This window comes from Spermophilus citellus (assembly GCF_964194105.1).
Source record: "Spermophilus citellus genome assembly, chromosome: 3".
NCBI lineage: Eukaryota > Metazoa > Chordata > Mammalia > Rodentia > Sciuridae > Spermophilus > Spermophilus citellus.
In genome coordinates this window covers 199917503-199937248 of record NC_138184.1, presented here as the reverse complement: position 1 = coordinate 199937248, position 19746 = coordinate 199917503, and the positions used below count along the sequence as shown (strand labels likewise).

Below are 19746 nucleotides of genomic sequence, written 5' to 3'. Positions count from 1 at the left end.
ACTTGAAGAATTTTGTTAATAATGCAATGCTTTATTTCTGCCAAGGAATTGATGTTCTGTGTCCTTCTTAAGAATGGAAACTAAATAAGTGATGAATTTCCTCTTTAAAAAAATATTTTTAGTTATACATGGACATCTTTATTTTTTTAAAATTTATTTTTATGTGGTGCTAAGGATCAAACCCAGTGCCTCACATGTAAGAGGCAAGTGTTCTGCCACTGAGCCACAACCCCAGCCCTGAATTTCCTTTTTTATCCTGGACATTAGTATACTTGTTTTCAAACATGACTTTACTATCTATTATAAAGTTTAGGTCCCAATATTATCATTTTTAAGTTCTCTATTTATTATATGACTTTTATTTAAGCCTTCTGAAATCTTTTGTGGCATATAAACAACTACATGTAAAATTAAAAAATGAAAATTCCCAACCTTTCCATTATCGTAAAAACTAAAATGTTCAAAGCATAAGTCATTTTTAAGCTTTCAGAAATCAGATAATATTCCTACACATAGGCTCATGTTACAACCCCAAGTAAAATAGCATTGCTAGGGTCTGCCTCTGACTCTGTTGAGAGGAATCTATTTAAGTTATGATAGCAGCTGCTCAGTCCTTCACACCCTTGTATGTTTAGCACCATGACTGAGTTTTTCAAACTCAATATTTGCCTCTAATGCACATAAACCATAGCAAGAGAACAATTTAATTTGATTTAAGAAGGTAAAGGGCATTATTTCTCTAAGATGCCAAGGACATGAGAAGAGTAGTTCAGGGCAAAAGGCCACAGGGAGTGCTAAGTATTGCAACGTGAGTAACATGTTCTCCAGTACTGGAGCCTGGCAAGCTGCCTGCAGTGGGCTCTCTAAGACATGAAGTGACAGTTGTGTTTATGTGTCGATAACTTTGTTCAAATGTCAACTTTAAACTTAGATCTAATTCATTCGCTGCCAATCATAAAGAGCTGACAAAAGTTAAATCTAAAGGTCACAAACAAATTAAGACAACTTTGGTACCTCTCAGTTAGCAGGATCACAGTATTATAAAGAGATATACAAAAAATACAACTAGTATACACATATAAAAGTATTTTATATATATATTTATATAGATATAAAACTTCACATTTTTCTAAATCTTACAGCATGCAAATTAAAAAGTGGTATAAAATATAAAAATATTTGATGTTTATGAATTTATTCTTAAGAGTGTAAGTAAGATACTAACTTTCCTCACTTGGAATTGTTTCTTGAACCTTAAACTTTTCACACAATTTGTGTTTCCAGGACATTGAGAGCATAATATTGGCTTACTTTCAGATTTATTATAGTACTCCATTCTCTCCCTCCAAAGTAAGGTAGTGGTAGCAAATTTCAGAAGAGACTTTTACACAAACCATGCTGACTCCATAAGCTATGCTGATTAACAGCAACCTGCAAGTCCAACAGGTTCATTTGGACCACCTGTCAAGCTAATCCAACCTCAGCAACTATTCAAAGGTAAAGTGAGAACAATAATGGAGATACTCTTTCCTAAATGGAGGCAGTGTCAACGAATTTACCAAATCCTTAAAGTCAAGCAAGTCCATTGCAGTTAACAAAGTAAACACAGGATTTGTTTCTAAAAGCTATTCAGGTTTTAGTCAAACATTACGTCCAGCCACATCCCTCCTAACTACATTTGCAAAAATAAAAGTAAGCAAAAACTCACCAATGAAATTTTGCACCAGTCAATGTAAAATTGAGTACGAAATTTTTTATCACAAGTTATTACAGGCTCCATTTCTTGACTGCATCTCAATTGATTCTGTGGATTTTCAACTTCTCGTAAACAAGAAGAAAATGGGACATCGGCACCAACCATGACATAAACACTGTAAAAATGTGAAACTCTCAAGTTATCCTTTAAGAAAATTGAAAACACTGAAAAACAATCTCCCCTGAAAGCAGGATTTATCCTTTTGAATTGAGGGATTAACTAGAATCATCCCTAAGGTAAGAGCCTAGGCTTTAAAAGCAGTGATTCATGTAGGGGCTTCCTTTCAGTCATTCCTCCATTCAACCAATATTTACTGAATGCCTTGGTGTACCAGATACTCTATGCATTCTACATTAATTTCCATAAATTTTATTTCATCCTTTTTATTTCATTCAAAATAATCGTGGTCATATTCTGACTACTATATTTCATAGACTACTTACATCAAAAATATTCTTAAGCTGAATTGTTTAGAAAATTAACTATCACTAAAATAATAAATAATCATAAATAAAACATTTTTGCTTGATTTCAATATATATAGTAAGATTGTGAAATGGCATCCCTGGAGATATTAGGCTCCAATCATGCTTTGTTATTCTACTCAACCATCCTGTCCACTTTTACAGTACACAAACCCCTAACACTTGGTCTCTTGTTATGAGACCTTCTCTAAATCATTTATCTAAAAACTTAAGAACTGTTGTTTGGTAATTACAAACAAGAAAAACAAATTTTATATTTTTGGTGTGTATCTTAGCAATGATGACGAAAGAACTCTACTTAAATGACATGATTTCATAATAAAACAGAATGTAGTTAGCAGTAGCATTTAAATAATCTTGGAACAGTTTGAAAATATGGAATCTCACTTGCCATTCAAAGGAAAGAAAAAAACAAGAAATTACTCTAAATAAAGATTATTTATTTTCTTAATGTTTATAGCTAATTATAAAATGAAATAAAACTATTAAAATTGCAGCTATCCTTTTTGCAGAAATTTACAAACTTACCCTAAAATTCACATGAAAATTTCAAGAAACCCAGAGTAGGCAAAAAAACTCCCAAAAATGTGACTAAGAAAAATAAGTTTAGAGGACTCATAATTGATGATTTTAAAACTTAATCAAGACAGTATGGCACTGACATAGAGACAGACATGATCAATGGACTAGAATTCAGAGTCTAGAAATAAACTCTAGTATTTAGTAAACCAATTATCATCACAGATACCAAAACAATTCAGTGGGGAAAAATTTTTTTACAACTAATGGTGCTAGAAAAACTACATATTCATGTACAAAAGAATGAAGTTTGACTCCCTATCTCACACCACATATACAAAAATAACTCAAAATAGATCAAAGAAGACCTCTGGTTTCTGATCCAGTAAATAAAAAGCTTGGAAGGTACTATACCATACTAACAACAAGTTTTTAAAAACTGAACAAATTGAAAAATAAACAATTATTTTTAGATCTGTAGGAGAAGAGAGTTCACAAGGCAAATGGCTGCCCCTAAATTTGGAGAGACCAATAAGCAAATACAAAGAATCATACTTTACTGTAGAAGAATCTTGCAAGTTAAAACCTCTGGAGAACCAGTGCTAGGGTAGGAAAACCTGAACTATAATTGACAGAGGCTCATTGTAGAAAAGTCTGACAGTTAAAACTCCAGAGGAATCCAGTTATTGGAAGCCCCTTTCCCTCAGTGATACGTACACACACCTATGTGAGTTTTATCTCCAGGAGCTCTACCAGGTTCTTATACTAATATTCACAATCTGCTTTTGCTTTCAGCAGGAGGAGAAGAAAAATGTATTATGTATTAAAATACATAAAATCATTCTGTTCTTCTTAACAAGACTTGTCTTTAAGAGAAACTTACCAGAGACTAACCTGCTAGGGATATATTAGAGCCTAACTGACTGGGGAAGGGAAATAACCAAATATGACCAGATCTATCCTTCCACAAAGATAAAGGTAAATGCCCAACCAGGCTACTTCAGCCATTCTGTCCAACATAAAGTGTAGTTCACATGAGAGGCCCGGGTGATAGTCACAGTTCAGAGACATAAGCTCATTAAACGACTAAGAAATAACCCATGACTATAGAATGGTTCCCTGCCACCACATCTCATTACTAAAGGCTGTAATTTATTTCTATTTACCCAACATTAGTCCAGTTATCAAGAAAAAAATTACCAAATTTACTAAATGCATAGCTTGACGGGACTGAATAAGCATCAGAAACACACTCTCAGAGATGTCAGGAATGCTGAAGTCATCAATATGAAATCAGAACAACTACTACTAATATGCAAAGAACTCTAATGAGTAAAGTGGACCGGCCTTGTAAGAAATGTTAAAAGAAATTGGTTAGAGCGACAGAAAATGATATAGGTCAGAAACTCAGAATGCTTATAAAGAAAAGTGGGGCATCAGAAAAGGAATAAGTGAAGCTAAAATGAAAACTTTTGTTTTTATTATTCTTAATTGATACAATAGACAATAACTTGTTCAAAATAATAATAGCAACAATAATGCTTATATATAGCTAAGTGTGTATGGGTGCTTATATACAAACAAAATGGTTGAAAGCTATGTTACAAGAGATGTGAGGGAGGAAAAGGGAATATTTTATTATTGTAAAATATTTGTACTATCATGAAGTTTTACAGTGTTACCTGAAAGTGGACTTGGATTAGTTGTACATACATATTGCAACCACTAAAAAAGGGAGAAAAAGAAGTACAATGTGTAGGAGGAGAAAAAATGGCTAAGACTGGAGGATTGAGAGTTCAAAGCCAGCCTCATGCTAACTCATTGAGACCCTGTCTCAAAAAAAAAAAAAAAATAGGGCTGGGGATGTTGCTCAGTGCTTGAATGGCCCTGAGTTCAATCCCCAGTAACAACAACAACAACAACAAAAAATCCCAATTAAAATTTAAAAAAGTAGAAAACAAAAATATGAAAACGAACAAGGGCAACTAATAGAAATATAGTCTATAGTAATTTAATTAATAGTTATTTTAAATAGCAATGGTCAAATTCACCATTTGGGACAGATTGCCAGAGATTTTAAAAACAAAATACAATTATATGTTGTCTATAAGAAATCTATTTTAACTATAAAAACACACCAATGAAAGTACATGGGTGGAGAAAGATATGGCATGCTAGCACTAATCAAAAGAAAGTGGGAATGAGGCTGGGAATATAACTTAGTAGTAGAACATGTACTTATTATGCACTGGGTTTAATTCTAAGCACAAAACCAACAAACAAAAGGAGGAATAGCTATAGCAAGGAAAGTTGTCATGGGGGAAAAACGGGTATTACCTACTAAAAAAGGCATCAATTCTCCAATAACAATCCTTAATGCATTTTGTTAAATAATAGACCGTCAGCATACATGAGTCAAAAACTGATAAAAACTGCAAGGAGAAATGGATGAATTCACTATGATAGAGATTTCCATATTCTTCTATCAGAAAGAATACTGCTGGACACAGCCAGCAGGTGGAAAATCAGTATACACATAGTTAAGCTCAACATCATCTATTAGATTAAATAGATATCCATAGAGTATGCCATCTAATAACAACAGCAACAAACATTCTTCCCTAGGTCACATGGAACATTCACCAACATTCTGGGCTATAAACACACCTAAAAAAATTGAAAAGAATAGATAGCATGCAATATCTGCTCTCAGATCCTGGCAGAATTAATTAGACATTAAGATCAAAAAATAACTAGAAAATTCTAAAGTACTTGGAGATTAAGCAAACACACTTCTAAATACACATGTATCAAAGAAGAATCTTAAGAGAAATTTTTAAATATTTTGAATTAAATGAATTGAATGAAAATAGAACCAAAATATATCAAAATTTGTGGAATGCAGCAAAAGCAATACTTGGCAATGGATTATGGCATAGAAAGTATATATTAGAAAAAAGAAAGACCTAAAATCAATTAGCTAAGCTTTTAGCTTAGGGAACTAGGAAAAGAACAAAAGGTTAAATCCAAAGTACAGAGAAGAAACAATAAAATTAGAGGAGGAAGTTGGGCATAGTGGCACACGCCTATAATCCTAGAGACTTGGAAGGCTGAGACAGGAGTATTGCAAATTCAAGGCCAGCCTCAGCAATTTAGCAAGGTCCTAAGCAATATAGTGAGACACTGTATCAAAATACAAAAGGCTGGGGATGTGGCTCAGTGGTAAACTGCCTCTGGGTTCAATTTCACTATCAAAAAGAGAGAGAGGAGAGAAAGGAAAATGGGGGGGGGGAATTAATTAAACTGAAACAGCTAGTTCTTTGGGGGGGGCAATAAAACTGATAAGCCAGGAAAACTGGAAAGAGAGAGAATTTCTAATACCAAAAATAAAGGACAGACATCATTAGAGATATTATGGGTATAAAATAATAATCAAAGAATATCACGAACAACTCTATATCCACAAAGTTGATAATTCAGATGAAATAGAAAAATTCCTTGGTAGAAACAACCTGTCAAAACTCATACAAGGAGAAATAGACAATATTTACAGGTTTTATCAAGTAAACAAATTGAATCAATAATTAATGAGCTTCCAAATAAAAAAGAACCAGGCCTAGAGGGGTTCATTATTGCATTCTTCCACATGTTTAAGGAAGAAACTGCGCAAATTCTCTAAAATCTCCCAGAAGATTGAAGTCAAAAGAATATTTTCTACACCATTTTTTTTTTGGCTTAAACAACATAAATTTATTTCTCATAGATTTAGAGTCTGGAAAATGTGAGACGAGGGTTCTACACCATTTTTTAAGGCCTACATTTTAATACTAAAATCAGACAAAGACATTATAAGAAAACAAAAGACCAATACCTCTCATGAAAATAGATACTAAATTCTCAATAAAATATTAGCAAATTGAGTCCAATTTTTTTTAAAGAGAGAGAGAGAGAGAGAGAGAATTTTTTAATATTTATTTTTTAGTTATCGGCAGACACAACATCTTTATTTGTACGTGGTGCTGAGGATCGAACCCGGGCCGCACGCATGCCAGGCGAGCGCACTACCGCTTGAGCCACATTCCCAGCCCGAGTCCAATTTTGTTTAAAAGAAATTATAAACAATGACCAAGGAGTTATGCAAGGTTAGTTCAATAATTGAAAATAGATCGATATGATTTATCAGATTAATGGAATAAAGAAGGAAAAACACATGATCTTATTAGTAAATAAAAAGAATTATCTATTAATTAAGAATTATCTATTATTAAGCATGATCCTATTAATAGAAAAAGCATTTAAAAAAATCCAATATCCACGAATGATAAAAACTCTCAGTAAACTAGGAATACAGGAGGAACTTCCTTAATTTAGTACAGATTATTTACAACAAACAAACAAACAAGAAGAAGAACAAAAAGCCTTACAGCTAACATTATACCAAATGGTGAGAAACTGAGATCTTTCCTATTAATATCAAGAACAAATCAAGATGTCACGTCTCACTACTAGTTTTGAATGTCATAATGGAAGTCCTAACTAATGCAATAAAAAAAGGAAATTAGGGGCTATGGTTGTAGCTCAGTGGTAGAGGGCTTGCCTAGCATGCATGAGGCACTGGGTTCAATCCCCCCACCACATAGAAAAAAACAAATAAAATAAAGGTATTGTGTCCATCTACAACTAAAATATATGTATATATTAAAAACAAAGAAAAGGAAATTAAAAGTATACAGATTTGGAAGGAAGAAATAAAACAGTCTTTGTTCAACAAATGATATGATACAAAAGAACAGATTTAAAAACCCCTAATAGGTCTGTAAGATTGTAGAATACAAAGGTTAATATACAAAAGTAAATTATTTCCCTACACATCAGGATGAATAGGTGGAATTTGAAATTAAAACACCATTCCACTTACATTAGCATTCAACAAAAGTAAATACTTAAATAAAACAAAATGTGTACAAGAAAAAAAATGTGTACAAGATACAGATGAGTAAAATTATAAAACTCCAATAAAAGAAATCACAGAACTAAATAAATGGAGAGACATTTATTCTCATGTTCTCTTCCATGGATAGAAGACTCACCACTATCAAGATATCATTCTTCCCTAATTAATCTACAGAGCTGATATAGTTCCAATAAAAATCCCAGCAAATCATTTTGTGGATACAGACAAACTTATTCTAAAGTTCACATGGAGAGACAAAAGACAAAGAATGTCCAACAGGATACTGAAACAGAAGAACAACTTGGAGAACTTATACTACCACAACTCAAAAATTCCTGAAAGCTACAATAATCAGAATGGTATTGTACTAACAAATAATAGGAGTGATATATATATATATATATATATTATATATATATATATATATATATATATATATATATTTATATATTTATAAATATATATATAATTATTTTTTGTATATATATTTGCACAAAATGTATATGTATATATACACAAAATTTAAAAATAATAAAATAAATATAAATAAATAAAATTAAAATAATAGGAAAATAGTTAATGGAACAGAACAGAGACCCCAGAAACAGACTCACATAAAATTGATCTTTGACAAAGGAGTCAAGAAAACATACTGGAAGAAATTAAGTCTTTTAAATAAATGATTCTAAGCATCTGGACATATACCTGAAAAAAATAAATCTAGACACAAACCTTATACCCTTCACACATATTAATTCAAAATGGATTATAAACCTAAGTACAAAATGAAAAACTATAGAACTACTAGAAGATAACAGAAAAAAATAGGTATAACCATGAGTTTAGTGATAATTTTTTAGATACAACAGCCAAAGCATGATTCATGAAAAACAAAGAACTGATAAGATGGACTTCATAAAATTAAAATTTCTGCCCTGCAAAATACATGTCAAAAAAAAAAAATGAGAAGACAAGCCACAGCCTGGGAGAAATATTTGCAAAACACGTAACTGGTTTTCAGAGAAACCTGTTATTCAAGATACACAAAGAACTCTAAAACAATAAATGAAAACCTGATGTAAAAAATGAACCAAAGATCTTAACAGACCCCTCACTTAAGACATATGATGGCAAATAAGCATATGAAAAGATGCTTCCCACACATGTCATCAGGGAAATTCAAACTAAAATAACAACGAAATATAACCATGTATTCAAATCCAGAACATTGTCAACACCAAATGATGGTGAGGATACAGAGTAACAGGTGCTTTCTTTCACTGCTGATGGAAATAAAATATGGTACAGCCACTTTGGAAGATAGTTTGGTTGCTAGTTACCAAACTAAATATACTCTTCCCTATGATCCAGTTATCCCTCTCCTTAGTATTTTACCCACAGGAGCTGAAACTTAGGTCCATACAAAAACCTGAACACAGATATCTCAGCAACTTTTTAAAATTTGTTCTAATTAGTTATACATCATAACAGTAAAATGCATTTTGACATCATACATATATGGAGTATAACTTCTCATTCTTGTAATGTCTGGGAACTTTGTAATAATGTCCAATTCATTCTACTATCCTTCCTACCTCATGTTCCCTCCCCTACCTTCACTCCCCTTTGCTATTCTAAAATACCTCTATCCCCTCAACACCCTAACTGTGAATTAGCATCTGCATATCAGAGAAAACATTTGGCCTTTGGTTTTTTGGTATTGGCTTATTTTGCTTAGCAAGATATCCTCCAGCTCCATTCATTTACCTGCAAATGCCATAATTTCATTCTTCTTTAAGGCCGAGTAATATTACATTGTATATATATATATACCACATTTTCTTTATCTATTCATTTGCTGAAGGGCACCTAGGTTGTTTCCAAAGGTTAGCTACTGCGAATTGAGCTGCTATAAACATTGATCTGACAGCATCACTATAGTATGCTGATTTTAAGTCCTTTGGGTATATACTAAGGAATAGGATAGCTGGGTCAAATAGGTAGTTCTGTTCCAAGTTTTCTGAGGAATCTCCATACTAATTTCCATAACGGTTGCACCAATTTTCAGTCCCACCAGCAATGCATGAGTGTAACTTTTCCCCCACATCCTTGCAAACATGGCTGCATTCTGCCTGGAGTGAGATGAAATCTTAGAGTAGTTTTGATTTGCATTTCTCCATTTGCTAGAGATGTTGAACATTTTTCATATATTTGTTGATTAATTGTATTTCTCCATCTTGGGACATCAGCCAGGGTCTATCGCAACTTTATTCATAATTGTCAAAACTAAGGGGCAAAAAAAAAAAAAAAACCTAAGGGGCAACCAAGATGTCCTTTAGTTGGTGAATAAAGTGTGGTATATCCAGAAAATGAACTATTATTCAGTGCTAAAAAAAGAATGAGCAATCAAGCCATGAAAAGACATGGAAGAAACTTAAACGCATGTATAAAAGAAGCTAATCTGAAAGAGCTAAATATTGTATGATTCCGACTATATGACATTATGGAGAAAGCAAACTATGGAAACATTAAAAAGATTAACAGACGCCTCACTTAAGACATATGATGGCAAATAAGCATATGAAAAGATGTTTCCCACACATGTCAAGGGGTAGGGGAGAAAAAAGGGATGAAGAGATGAAGCATAGATGATTTTTAGGGCAGTGAAATTACTCTGTATGATATTATAAAGGTGTATATAGGCCGTTATATGTGTCCAAAACCTACAATGAATACCACCAAAGTGAAAACTAATGTCAACTATGGACTTGGGATGATGATGTGTCAATTGAAGATTCATCAGTTACAACAAATAGACCATTCTGGTGGAGGATGTTGATACTGGGGAAGGCTATTCATGTGTTAGGACAGTGTTTTATTTGGGAAATCTCTGTATCTCTGTTAAATTTTTCTGTGAACCTAGAAATCTTCTAAAAATAGTCTACTTAAAAATAGGTATCAAAGACTAAAATTAAAAGTGAAAACTATGAAATTCTGAGAAGACAACAGGCATAAATCTTTGTGATGTTGGATCAGGCAATAGTTTCTTAGATGTGACATCAAAAACTCCAGAAATAACTGAAAAAATATATATAAGTAAACTTTATCAAAATTAAAATATTTTATGTTTCAAAAAATATCAAAGTAAATACAACTCACAGAATTGGAGAAAATACTTGCAAATCATCATTTATCTTAATAAGTTGTTATTTTTTAAAAAGAAATGAAATAAAAATGTACCACAAAAATTAAAAGCTAGTAAGAAATAACTATGAAGTCATGGTTGACCCTGAGATGACAACTGTGTTCTAGAATACAGTGACAAAAATTCATTTGCTCTTTATGTCAAATTTATATTAGGACTTAAATTTTATTTAAAAGAACATTTTTTAAAACTATGGTACCTTTAGGAAACAAATATTAAACAAAGGACTGAAATTAATGATCAAATTTAAAATTCAGGAAAAAAAACTGAGGTGAGAAATTAGTGGAAAAGTTTTTAGATGATCACTGAATATAAACACATTCCATTTAAACAAGTTAATACTTTTAAGCTTCACATAAAGCCAATTTCTATCTTATTACCTGCTTGGCCAACACCATATTTTTTCTTTGTTAATTGTGAAATATGTTTGTAAACAGAGACAAATGGATGTTTCTTGCAACTGTTAACAGCCCTCTTGCTTGAACATGATAGTAATTTGCATTTATAATAAGATTTTTAATTAATTTATTTAAAGACAACATAAATGGGCATAAGAGTTTTTGATGCTGTGCAATGTTTTTTCTCTTAAATTATAAAAGCAATATAATAATATTACAGAAAACTTAGGATATAAAAACAAAACTCATTTACATTACCAAGCTAACTATTTTCATTTTCCAATGTACCTTGCAGAATATTTTTCAAATGCTTATATTTTAACGTAATTGCAATCATTTCTAAAATATAATTTTGTATCCTGCTTTTTTGCTTAATGCATCATAAGCATTTTCCATATTGTAGTCTTCATAATTATAGCTTTATGGCAATATAATTTTTTAAGTGCACATGATTTATTCAGCAATTATTTCAGAGTTGGACATGTAGTTGCTTCCAATTTTTTTGATGTTATAAATAATATTGCAAAGACTCTCTCTGCATATTCTTTAATGTTACTATCTTAAAAGAGATGCCTAGATGTGGAAACATTTTTATGACAGTTGACATGTACTGCCAAATTACTTTCATCTGCACTTGGATGATCCATAAACTTCTCTAACTTAATATGTTCCGAACTGAGCTCATCATCACCCCACCCCACCTCCACCTGTTCCCCCTTCTGTCTCCTTCTCCCTCTGTGATTGGCATTCCCAGATGCTCAAGTCATGAACTCAAGCACCATCATCTTTGACTCTTCTCCTTCTCTCTGCATTTCAATCCATCATCAGTCTCTGACATTTACCCTGAAATAACTCTCGGGCACATGTGTCCACTTTATTCCATTTCCCTGCTACAACTCTGGTTCTAGTCACCATAACCTCACACAGGGAATAAAGCAACAGCACTGTAATCTTTCTTCTTAAACCCAGTCTTTGCCATTGTCCTAAGGGAGCCCTTTGCTGAATGAATGAATGAATAGCATTATACGAGTTAAAAACACACAAAAGAACACAAATATTATGTTCAAGAGCAGTAGGTGTTGAATTTGCCTTACAAGTTAAAAAAAAGTAAATTTATTATTTCCTTTGTAGAATGAGTAAGTTTGAACATGTTGGCTTTTTAAAATAAATACATAAATTGTATGAGGTCTTATGTAATAAGAACAACTCTACACTATACATGCTAAAATTACATTTTTCAAAATCTGTTTGCCTTTTAGGTAAGTTTTTGATATGAAGAAATTTAAAATTTTTATGCAGTGAAATGAGGATGATCTTTAACTTTTTGACCTTAGCACATATGTGTTTTCAATATTTCAAATGTGTGTTATTGGCTTAGATGGGGTTATATTAGCAACTGCAAGGCCCTCAATGAATGTTAACAAAACAGGGTGTGCTTCAAAATGGTAGGAAATCGTGCACACTAGAAGAATTGTTTCTTATGAAGAATTTTTTCTTCCAATTTGAACAATTCAATTTTCCATCCTTGATGTAGAATGTATTTACTGAGGCCTTTGAACATCCAATGTGAAGGACCAAGTAAAAGGCAAATAATTTAATTCAATCTCTGCTTTTTTCATCAACAGCCAGATAAATAAATCCAGTGACTGCGTGTTTTTCCCTAATTGTCCAACTCATGAATATATTCTACCTGTTATTTTGTGCATAAAAATGTTACAAAGCCAACTTGGAAGAATGTGTCCATATACATGTCCCAGGTCCCTGGAAACACTTGAGCAGCACAGGACTTTTAGCCTTTTCCCTTACCCCACCTCTTTGTTCGCACAAAGAACAAAGGGATGTGATTATTCCTTAGAGAAGTAAGGGTTTTAAAGGCTCTAAATTCTGTAAGAATTGGCCTGAATGCTCACATTCCTCTCATTTGTGTTTCCCTGGCAGAAAACATGGACGTCGCTAGGTCACCTAAAGTCCCAATACCTATCTCATTACAGCATTTCTTCATTCAGTCTTCCCCTAATTCCACAAGTGTGATCTTTTCTAAAATAAAAACTTAAACATCAACCATTTTCTGCTACAGTCCCTAATTGCTTCAGGATAAAATTCACAACTTTTCCTAGCTTACAAGGCCTTCATGGTCTCTGGTCTTTGTCCTCTGCATAACAATCACTTCTGAATCCCTTTCCCCAACTTCTATACTAAGTATGTTTTCAATTCCATTACACTCTCCTCAGAGTTCCCCTTCCTCATATTCTCCACAGGCTAATTGGTACTCATGTTCCAACTCAGATCATGCTTCACTTCCTCTGTGAACTTTTCCAGCCACAGACAAGAATGAGAAAGGAGCCCTTTCTGTGAACATCTCACAACACTGACTTCAATTATCTGATTACTCACCTAGTCCCTATAAGCTTGTGAGCATAAGTTGTATTTTTTAAAGTCACTGTGCCCCAGGGACTAACACAATATTCTCCCACTTAAAAAAAGAAAATACTTAACTTTAAATTATGGGGAAAGATGGCAGAACTTAGAATAGATATTAAACATATAGTTGCATAGATCTAATTTATTTTTTGCTATAAAAATGGACTGAAATGGGTTTCTACTTTAAAGGCATCTTCAAACATTCCTATTTCATGTTACCACTTTTCCAAAAAATAAAGGATATATGTACCAAAAATATAGGAGGGACATTATTTAAGGATAATAAGTAATCCTATAAATTATCAAGCATGAGGATAATTTCAGAATTCTACAGACTGGCTCAGGATATGACTTTCCATTAGACCAATATGTGACAGCTATTGACTTACATTCTTTTCCTCAAGCACAACTTTTCACTGAGGACTCTGACATAGGACAAAAATCAGATGATTACTTAGAGTATTTTTTGAGATGGTCTAGAAAATAAAGTAGGATTATCTGTTGCTGATTGAGGCTAGATCTACATGCTTTGGTAACTAGAGGAAATAGTGGTAGCTTTGACAATCTCTTATGAAAAGTGAGTATATTCTTTAATCCTCACACCCAATCATTCCCTTCATAGTCACCATTTACACCACATCATTCACCAGTGGTTGGCAGCTATGACATGCCTAGAATGAAATATGAACCCGCTCTTCTTTCCACCAGCTTTATCCCAGGCTAAATACATCCACAAGTCCTCAGTCTCTGGCTTGGTGTCAGGAGCAAAAGCAACACCAAGAACATGCCCAGAGACAGCACAGTTGTACTGGGGTTATGAATCTGGCGAGTGAAAATGAATCTTTTCAGAGGGCTCAACCTTCCTTTGCAGAAGCTTACTCACTTTGAAATAAATCTTTATAATTGTTTTCTGTTTGATTTAGAAGTTTGAAAGCTGTCAATGAGTTCTGTAAAGATGAAAAAATACACATCAAAAAGGATGAGGAGCTGGGATGCTACAGAATGGGTTCTTAATGATTGATATTTAATGACCCGTTAGGCTATAGAAGGACACTTAATGTATCCAAGTAAATCCTACTGCTTGTATATAGTATTAGACCCCTTGGATAGAGTCTACTACTAAGAGCTACACACAGTCATCTGCTGTTTATTTGATTATGTATACCAAATAAGGAAAAATATGCAGTTAGTAGATTGTGGCTGCCATGACATATCCTAAGTATTAAGCAGAACACATTTATTAGGTGCTTGGTTAATACTTCTGAAGTATATAAATACGTTTTTAAATAATTTTAGAAAAGTAAGGGAATCAATTTCTTGGCTATCTCTGATCCTCACTCTTAGTCTTTATAGTATTTAATTTTTTTAAAAAAAGAATCTATAGTCTATGATATTTTCATAAGAAAATACAAAGGCTAAAGGTATATTAAGTGAAGTAAAACAACAATATACATCACTAAAAAGGAAGGAAGGCACGAAAAATGAGTTAAGCACAGAATTTATTTCTAAATTTAAGGCAATAGAGCTAAAAAAATTATTTTTGTAATCATGACCTTAGATGCCAACTAAAGAAAACATGCAAAATCATTCCCAGGGGTAAACTTTTCTTTTGGAATTATACTTCAAGTAGGATCCTATTTCATTGGGGCTTGTATAGGAACACTGAAGTAATGGAGTTGGCATTGGGTACAATTTATAGAAATGCTATTTTTAAAGACTTCTCATATGAATACTTTGTAAAGGTTAAGGCTTAACATTAAATTAAAACTCATGGAAAGCATTTCAAGTTGGGAAGGGATCTGAGACAAGAGTCTAAATAAATGCCACAGGACTGACTCTCTCAAATAGCTGACAGCATATGCCACCCTCTAGCAGGTGTTGGGGGTCAGTCAGCTAATGATTGAATTCTCAACAAGTACTTGGAGGACGAAAATTCTGTTCTTAATTTAGAGTCACATGCTCAGGCCCAGCCCTAAGCTCAAAAAATAAGAATCTCTAAGTTGTATCAGAGGCTAGCAACCTATCTGTATTTTTAATCATGTTTTACTGGTGATTCTCAAGCTGGACATGGTTGGGAAGCACCACTTTAGGTCAGTTTGGTTTAGAGATTGCTTAGTTGAATCTAGTTTAGTTTAGATTCCAAAAGTGGTGTCTGTATGACTGACTAGAGAAGGGGTGAGCCCAAGAGAAAATGTAACTATGAAAGACTTTACTAGTACTTGGTTTTCCTACTGTTTTCTCCACCATTTTCTCAGTACAGTGCTAAGAATTGGACCCAGGGGTGCTTAACCACTGAGTTACATCCCTTTTCATTTTTTTTTTTTTTATTTTGAGACAGGGTCTCACTAAGTTACCAAGGCTGGCCTCCAACTTTCAATTCTCTTGCCTCAGCCTCTCCAGTATCTGGGGTTACAGGTGTGTGCCACCTCGCCTGGCGTGATGCTTGTTTTAACAATCATCAAGGGACACAATAAGAAAACTATTGATAAAGCTCCATATTGGAAGAATTTTTTTCAGAAGGATTTCCCTGCCCATCTGGTTTCCTGGTTCTACTTTTTTAATTATTCAGTGGGAAACAGGTTCGTATTTTAACTCTACAGTGAAAATTTGAGCTTTAGAGTTGTATTTTCATATAGAAAGTCAACCAGCACAGAGACAAGAGATAAGCCAACTATTTTCCTCAAAGCACTTCTTACATGTGCTTGAGTGACTTCAAAATCCATTGCTATCCCATAGAAGATAAACTTAATTCTGAAATTAAGTTGGACTTCACAGATCACTGATTTTCTCCATCCCCCTTCTGCCTACTCCCTCAAACTTCATTTATTTGTATTTGTGATCTTTTCTGTTATTTCCAACAAAGTTCTCTTCAAAGCTGCCCTGAAATCTAATTCTTACTAATCCAGGTATCCTAGTTAATTTCAGATATCACCTGTATGAAAGTGTGACCAGGATTATGGATGAAGAAGTTAGAAAGAGAACATGTTGTGCAAAATGTGATTTATTCCACATACTGTACTTATAGAGGATTGGGGGGAAAAGCAATTCTGTATCAACATACAGATTAGAAATTAAAGATGGAAGGTTTGGCTTGATGTTGACACTGATGCTTTCAATTTACCAAGGCAGCAGTGTCCTTGACTCCTCCAAGGCTACAGGTCATACTTTGTATTCCTACTGCTTGAAAATTGACAAATCCCTTTTAAATGCTTTGTCTAGTTTAATCACTATAACAACCCTGCAAGAAAGTGTTTCCCCAAGGAGCAGAAGAAGAAATTGAGGCCCAGAGGACTTCGGCGTTTGCCTGATGTCACCCAGTCTGTGAGTGACAAGGCCAGGCTTTAGGCTCTCGTGTCACAGGAATGGTTTCAAATCCACTCCAGCTATCAGTCACCGACACATGGTGGAAAGAATGTTAAAGGCGAAGAAATAGTTTCCTAGAATAAAGTTACAGCAGTCAGTGCATCCTTCTACAGCAGATAACTAGGGCATCAATTTCCTTTGAAATTCATGGCCCTAAATAATCAGCTTCTCTAAAGAAGGTACAAAAGACTTGGTGCTATAATTTATTATGCTGATCTGATCTACAATTAGATTTCACAGGACCTGAGACTCCAGATTTAAAGAACCATTAATATAACCTCTTTTGTCAATATAGAAAATTGCTAGTATGTTGATATTTTTACAATATCTGTTTTTTATTAAAAAGAAAAATGTAATAGGCCATCTTCCATCTACGTAAGTTTGATAAGAGCACCATATTTAAAAATCCATATTTAAGGCAATGAGATAAAGGTCTGCTTACCCCTCCTTCATGTCATTAATGGGAAGCGGCACCCTGCCGCCCCTGTCTAGGGCCGATGTGATGTTTATAGCATTCAGGCGCTCAGGCTGCCACACATTCTTCACTGCCCCCAGAAAGTCTCCAAGAACCTCACTGGCCAACATTTCTTCCACATTCATATTTTTAATGAAGAATTCTGCTTGATACGGCAACGGGAAGTCTATTTTGTTTGTGATAAAAGAGTACACGTGATGTTAATAAACTAGTCTTTTTAAAGGGAAACAAAAATAATTTGATTTCTGTTAAGTTCTGTCACAACTCTGGCAGTAGGAGCGATATTAAAACAATCAGTCCTCCACTCCCACTGGTTGAACATCCTTGGATTAAACCAACTGCAGATCAAAAATACTCTTAAAAATTTTATCTGTCCTCAACATGTACAGGGTTTTTCCCTAAAAAATATACTATTCCCATGGCATTTACACTGTATTAGGTATTATAAATAATCTAGAGTTGAATTAAAGTATAAGAGAGGAGATATATAAGTTATGTGAAAACACTGTGCCATTTTCTATGAAGGTTGAGCGTTTACAAATTTTGGTGTCCCCTGGGGTCTGGAAATAAAACCCCTGTGAACACCAAGGGACAAGTGTTTAACACACCTTAAACACAGAACTGCGTCTACAATATAATAACATCTAAAGGCAATTTATGATTGTAGAATTTGGTCCAAAAAAAAGAAAAACTAAATCTGTGTTTTTAATTTATAATAGTACTAATATTGTTTAGAGCATTCTAAAACATTCCTTTTTATGCAATAAACACTGATTATATATACAACAAGAATTCTAAATGCCAGAGCAATTCTACTATTTTGATCACTATGATTAAATATTCTAGAAAAATCATAAAGTTCTCATGCAATTCCATGTCTCACATTGTTAGAGATTTTGTTAGCTTTTTTCATCCCAAAGTTTCATCAGAATTCTCCTTTAAACACTTCAAAATTAATATTTCAATCAACCCAATGTCAAATTCAGATTGTCAATGTAAAAACCTCTAAATAAATATAAAACCACTTTAGCTTCTCAAGTGTTACTCTTGAATTACTAATCATGTTTATATCCTATGTTTTGATTGTTCTATTAAGATAAAATAGATTTCTTTTTTATTTAATACTATTTTTGTAATAATAAAATTTCATTTTTTAAAAAGTATTTCACAAGGCAGACCAAAATCAGAGAATTAGATGAATTATAACATAATTCTCACTACAGGAATGAGGGTGGATTCTTGTATTTTTCTTTAGGCTTTTAAGATGGGAAACCTCATCTTTAGAGAAGTCCAAGAGCTTACAATAATTTGAACTTACCCCATGTGATTTTTCCTAAGCTAAAGGATAAAGGATGTCTCTAAAGTACTCAGCAAAGTTCCAAACATGTAGTAAGAACTTATGGAAGAGTAATACTTGAGCTTTTATTATAATGATATGAAAAGGCTGGTTATCTGAAATCTTACTTTAAAATGACAGGAAAATATTTCCGGACTTTACAAAGATTTAAAGTCCCCAATAGTAATTATACCATGTGTATCTTCTGATTTATTTCAACAAACTTCTTGAATCCATAAAGTTTTTCCACTCTTATTTACCAAATGAAAAATAAAAATAACATACTAAGCACCTGAAATCTTGATGATCTCATTTCTTATGGAACCTCCTTGACATTAAAGAACACTTGGATGCCAGAGTTGAAGTCAGAGAACTGGCTTCAGAGTTTACAACAGAGTTGTCCAGAGCATGGTCATCTCTTCCTAAAGACTTAGTCCTTCAAGGCTCTAGTCACAGAAAGTTCTTAACTTATCTCCTATACTGTCATTAATTCTCCTTGTGATTTTTTTTAGATTTGCACACCAAAAAAATTTGTTAATGCACAGCCTATCTTGCAGTCTTCTAAAATATAATTTATTCTCTTTCATGCAGATAAATCTCCTGTTTATTCACATTTCTTTTCTACTAGAGATAAATAGTATCTTAATGATAGGACATTTCCCCCCATACCTAGAAATATTCATGTAAAAATGAATGATAAAGAGTTTCTTGATGATAAATAATATTATAAATAATACTAAGTATAGTTTTAATGTCAGAAGTCTATAATTCTTCATTTCATTCAATGTTTTTACATTTAGTTTTTTTAAAAGTTTGTAAAATTTCTTTCATATG

At 33.2% G+C, this 19746-nt stretch overlaps 1 protein-coding gene across 5 annotated transcripts in view; it reads right to left on the bottom strand.

The window, feature by feature from the left end:
* Positions 1-19746, bottom strand: part of SGCE (sarcoglycan epsilon) — a 70638-nt gene that overhangs the window by 15992 nt on the left and 34900 nt on the right. For all 5 annotated transcript variants that reach the window (XM_081288158.1, XM_081288156.1, XM_081288157.1 and 2 more), the window contains 2 exons: positions 17544-17742; positions 1709-1871 (listed from right to left, as the gene is read on the bottom strand). In XM_081288158.1, coding sequence (XP_081144284.1) covers positions 1709-1871; positions 17544-17742 — 362 coding nt within the window. The remainder of the gene's footprint in view (positions 1-1708; positions 1872-17543; positions 17743-19746) is intronic.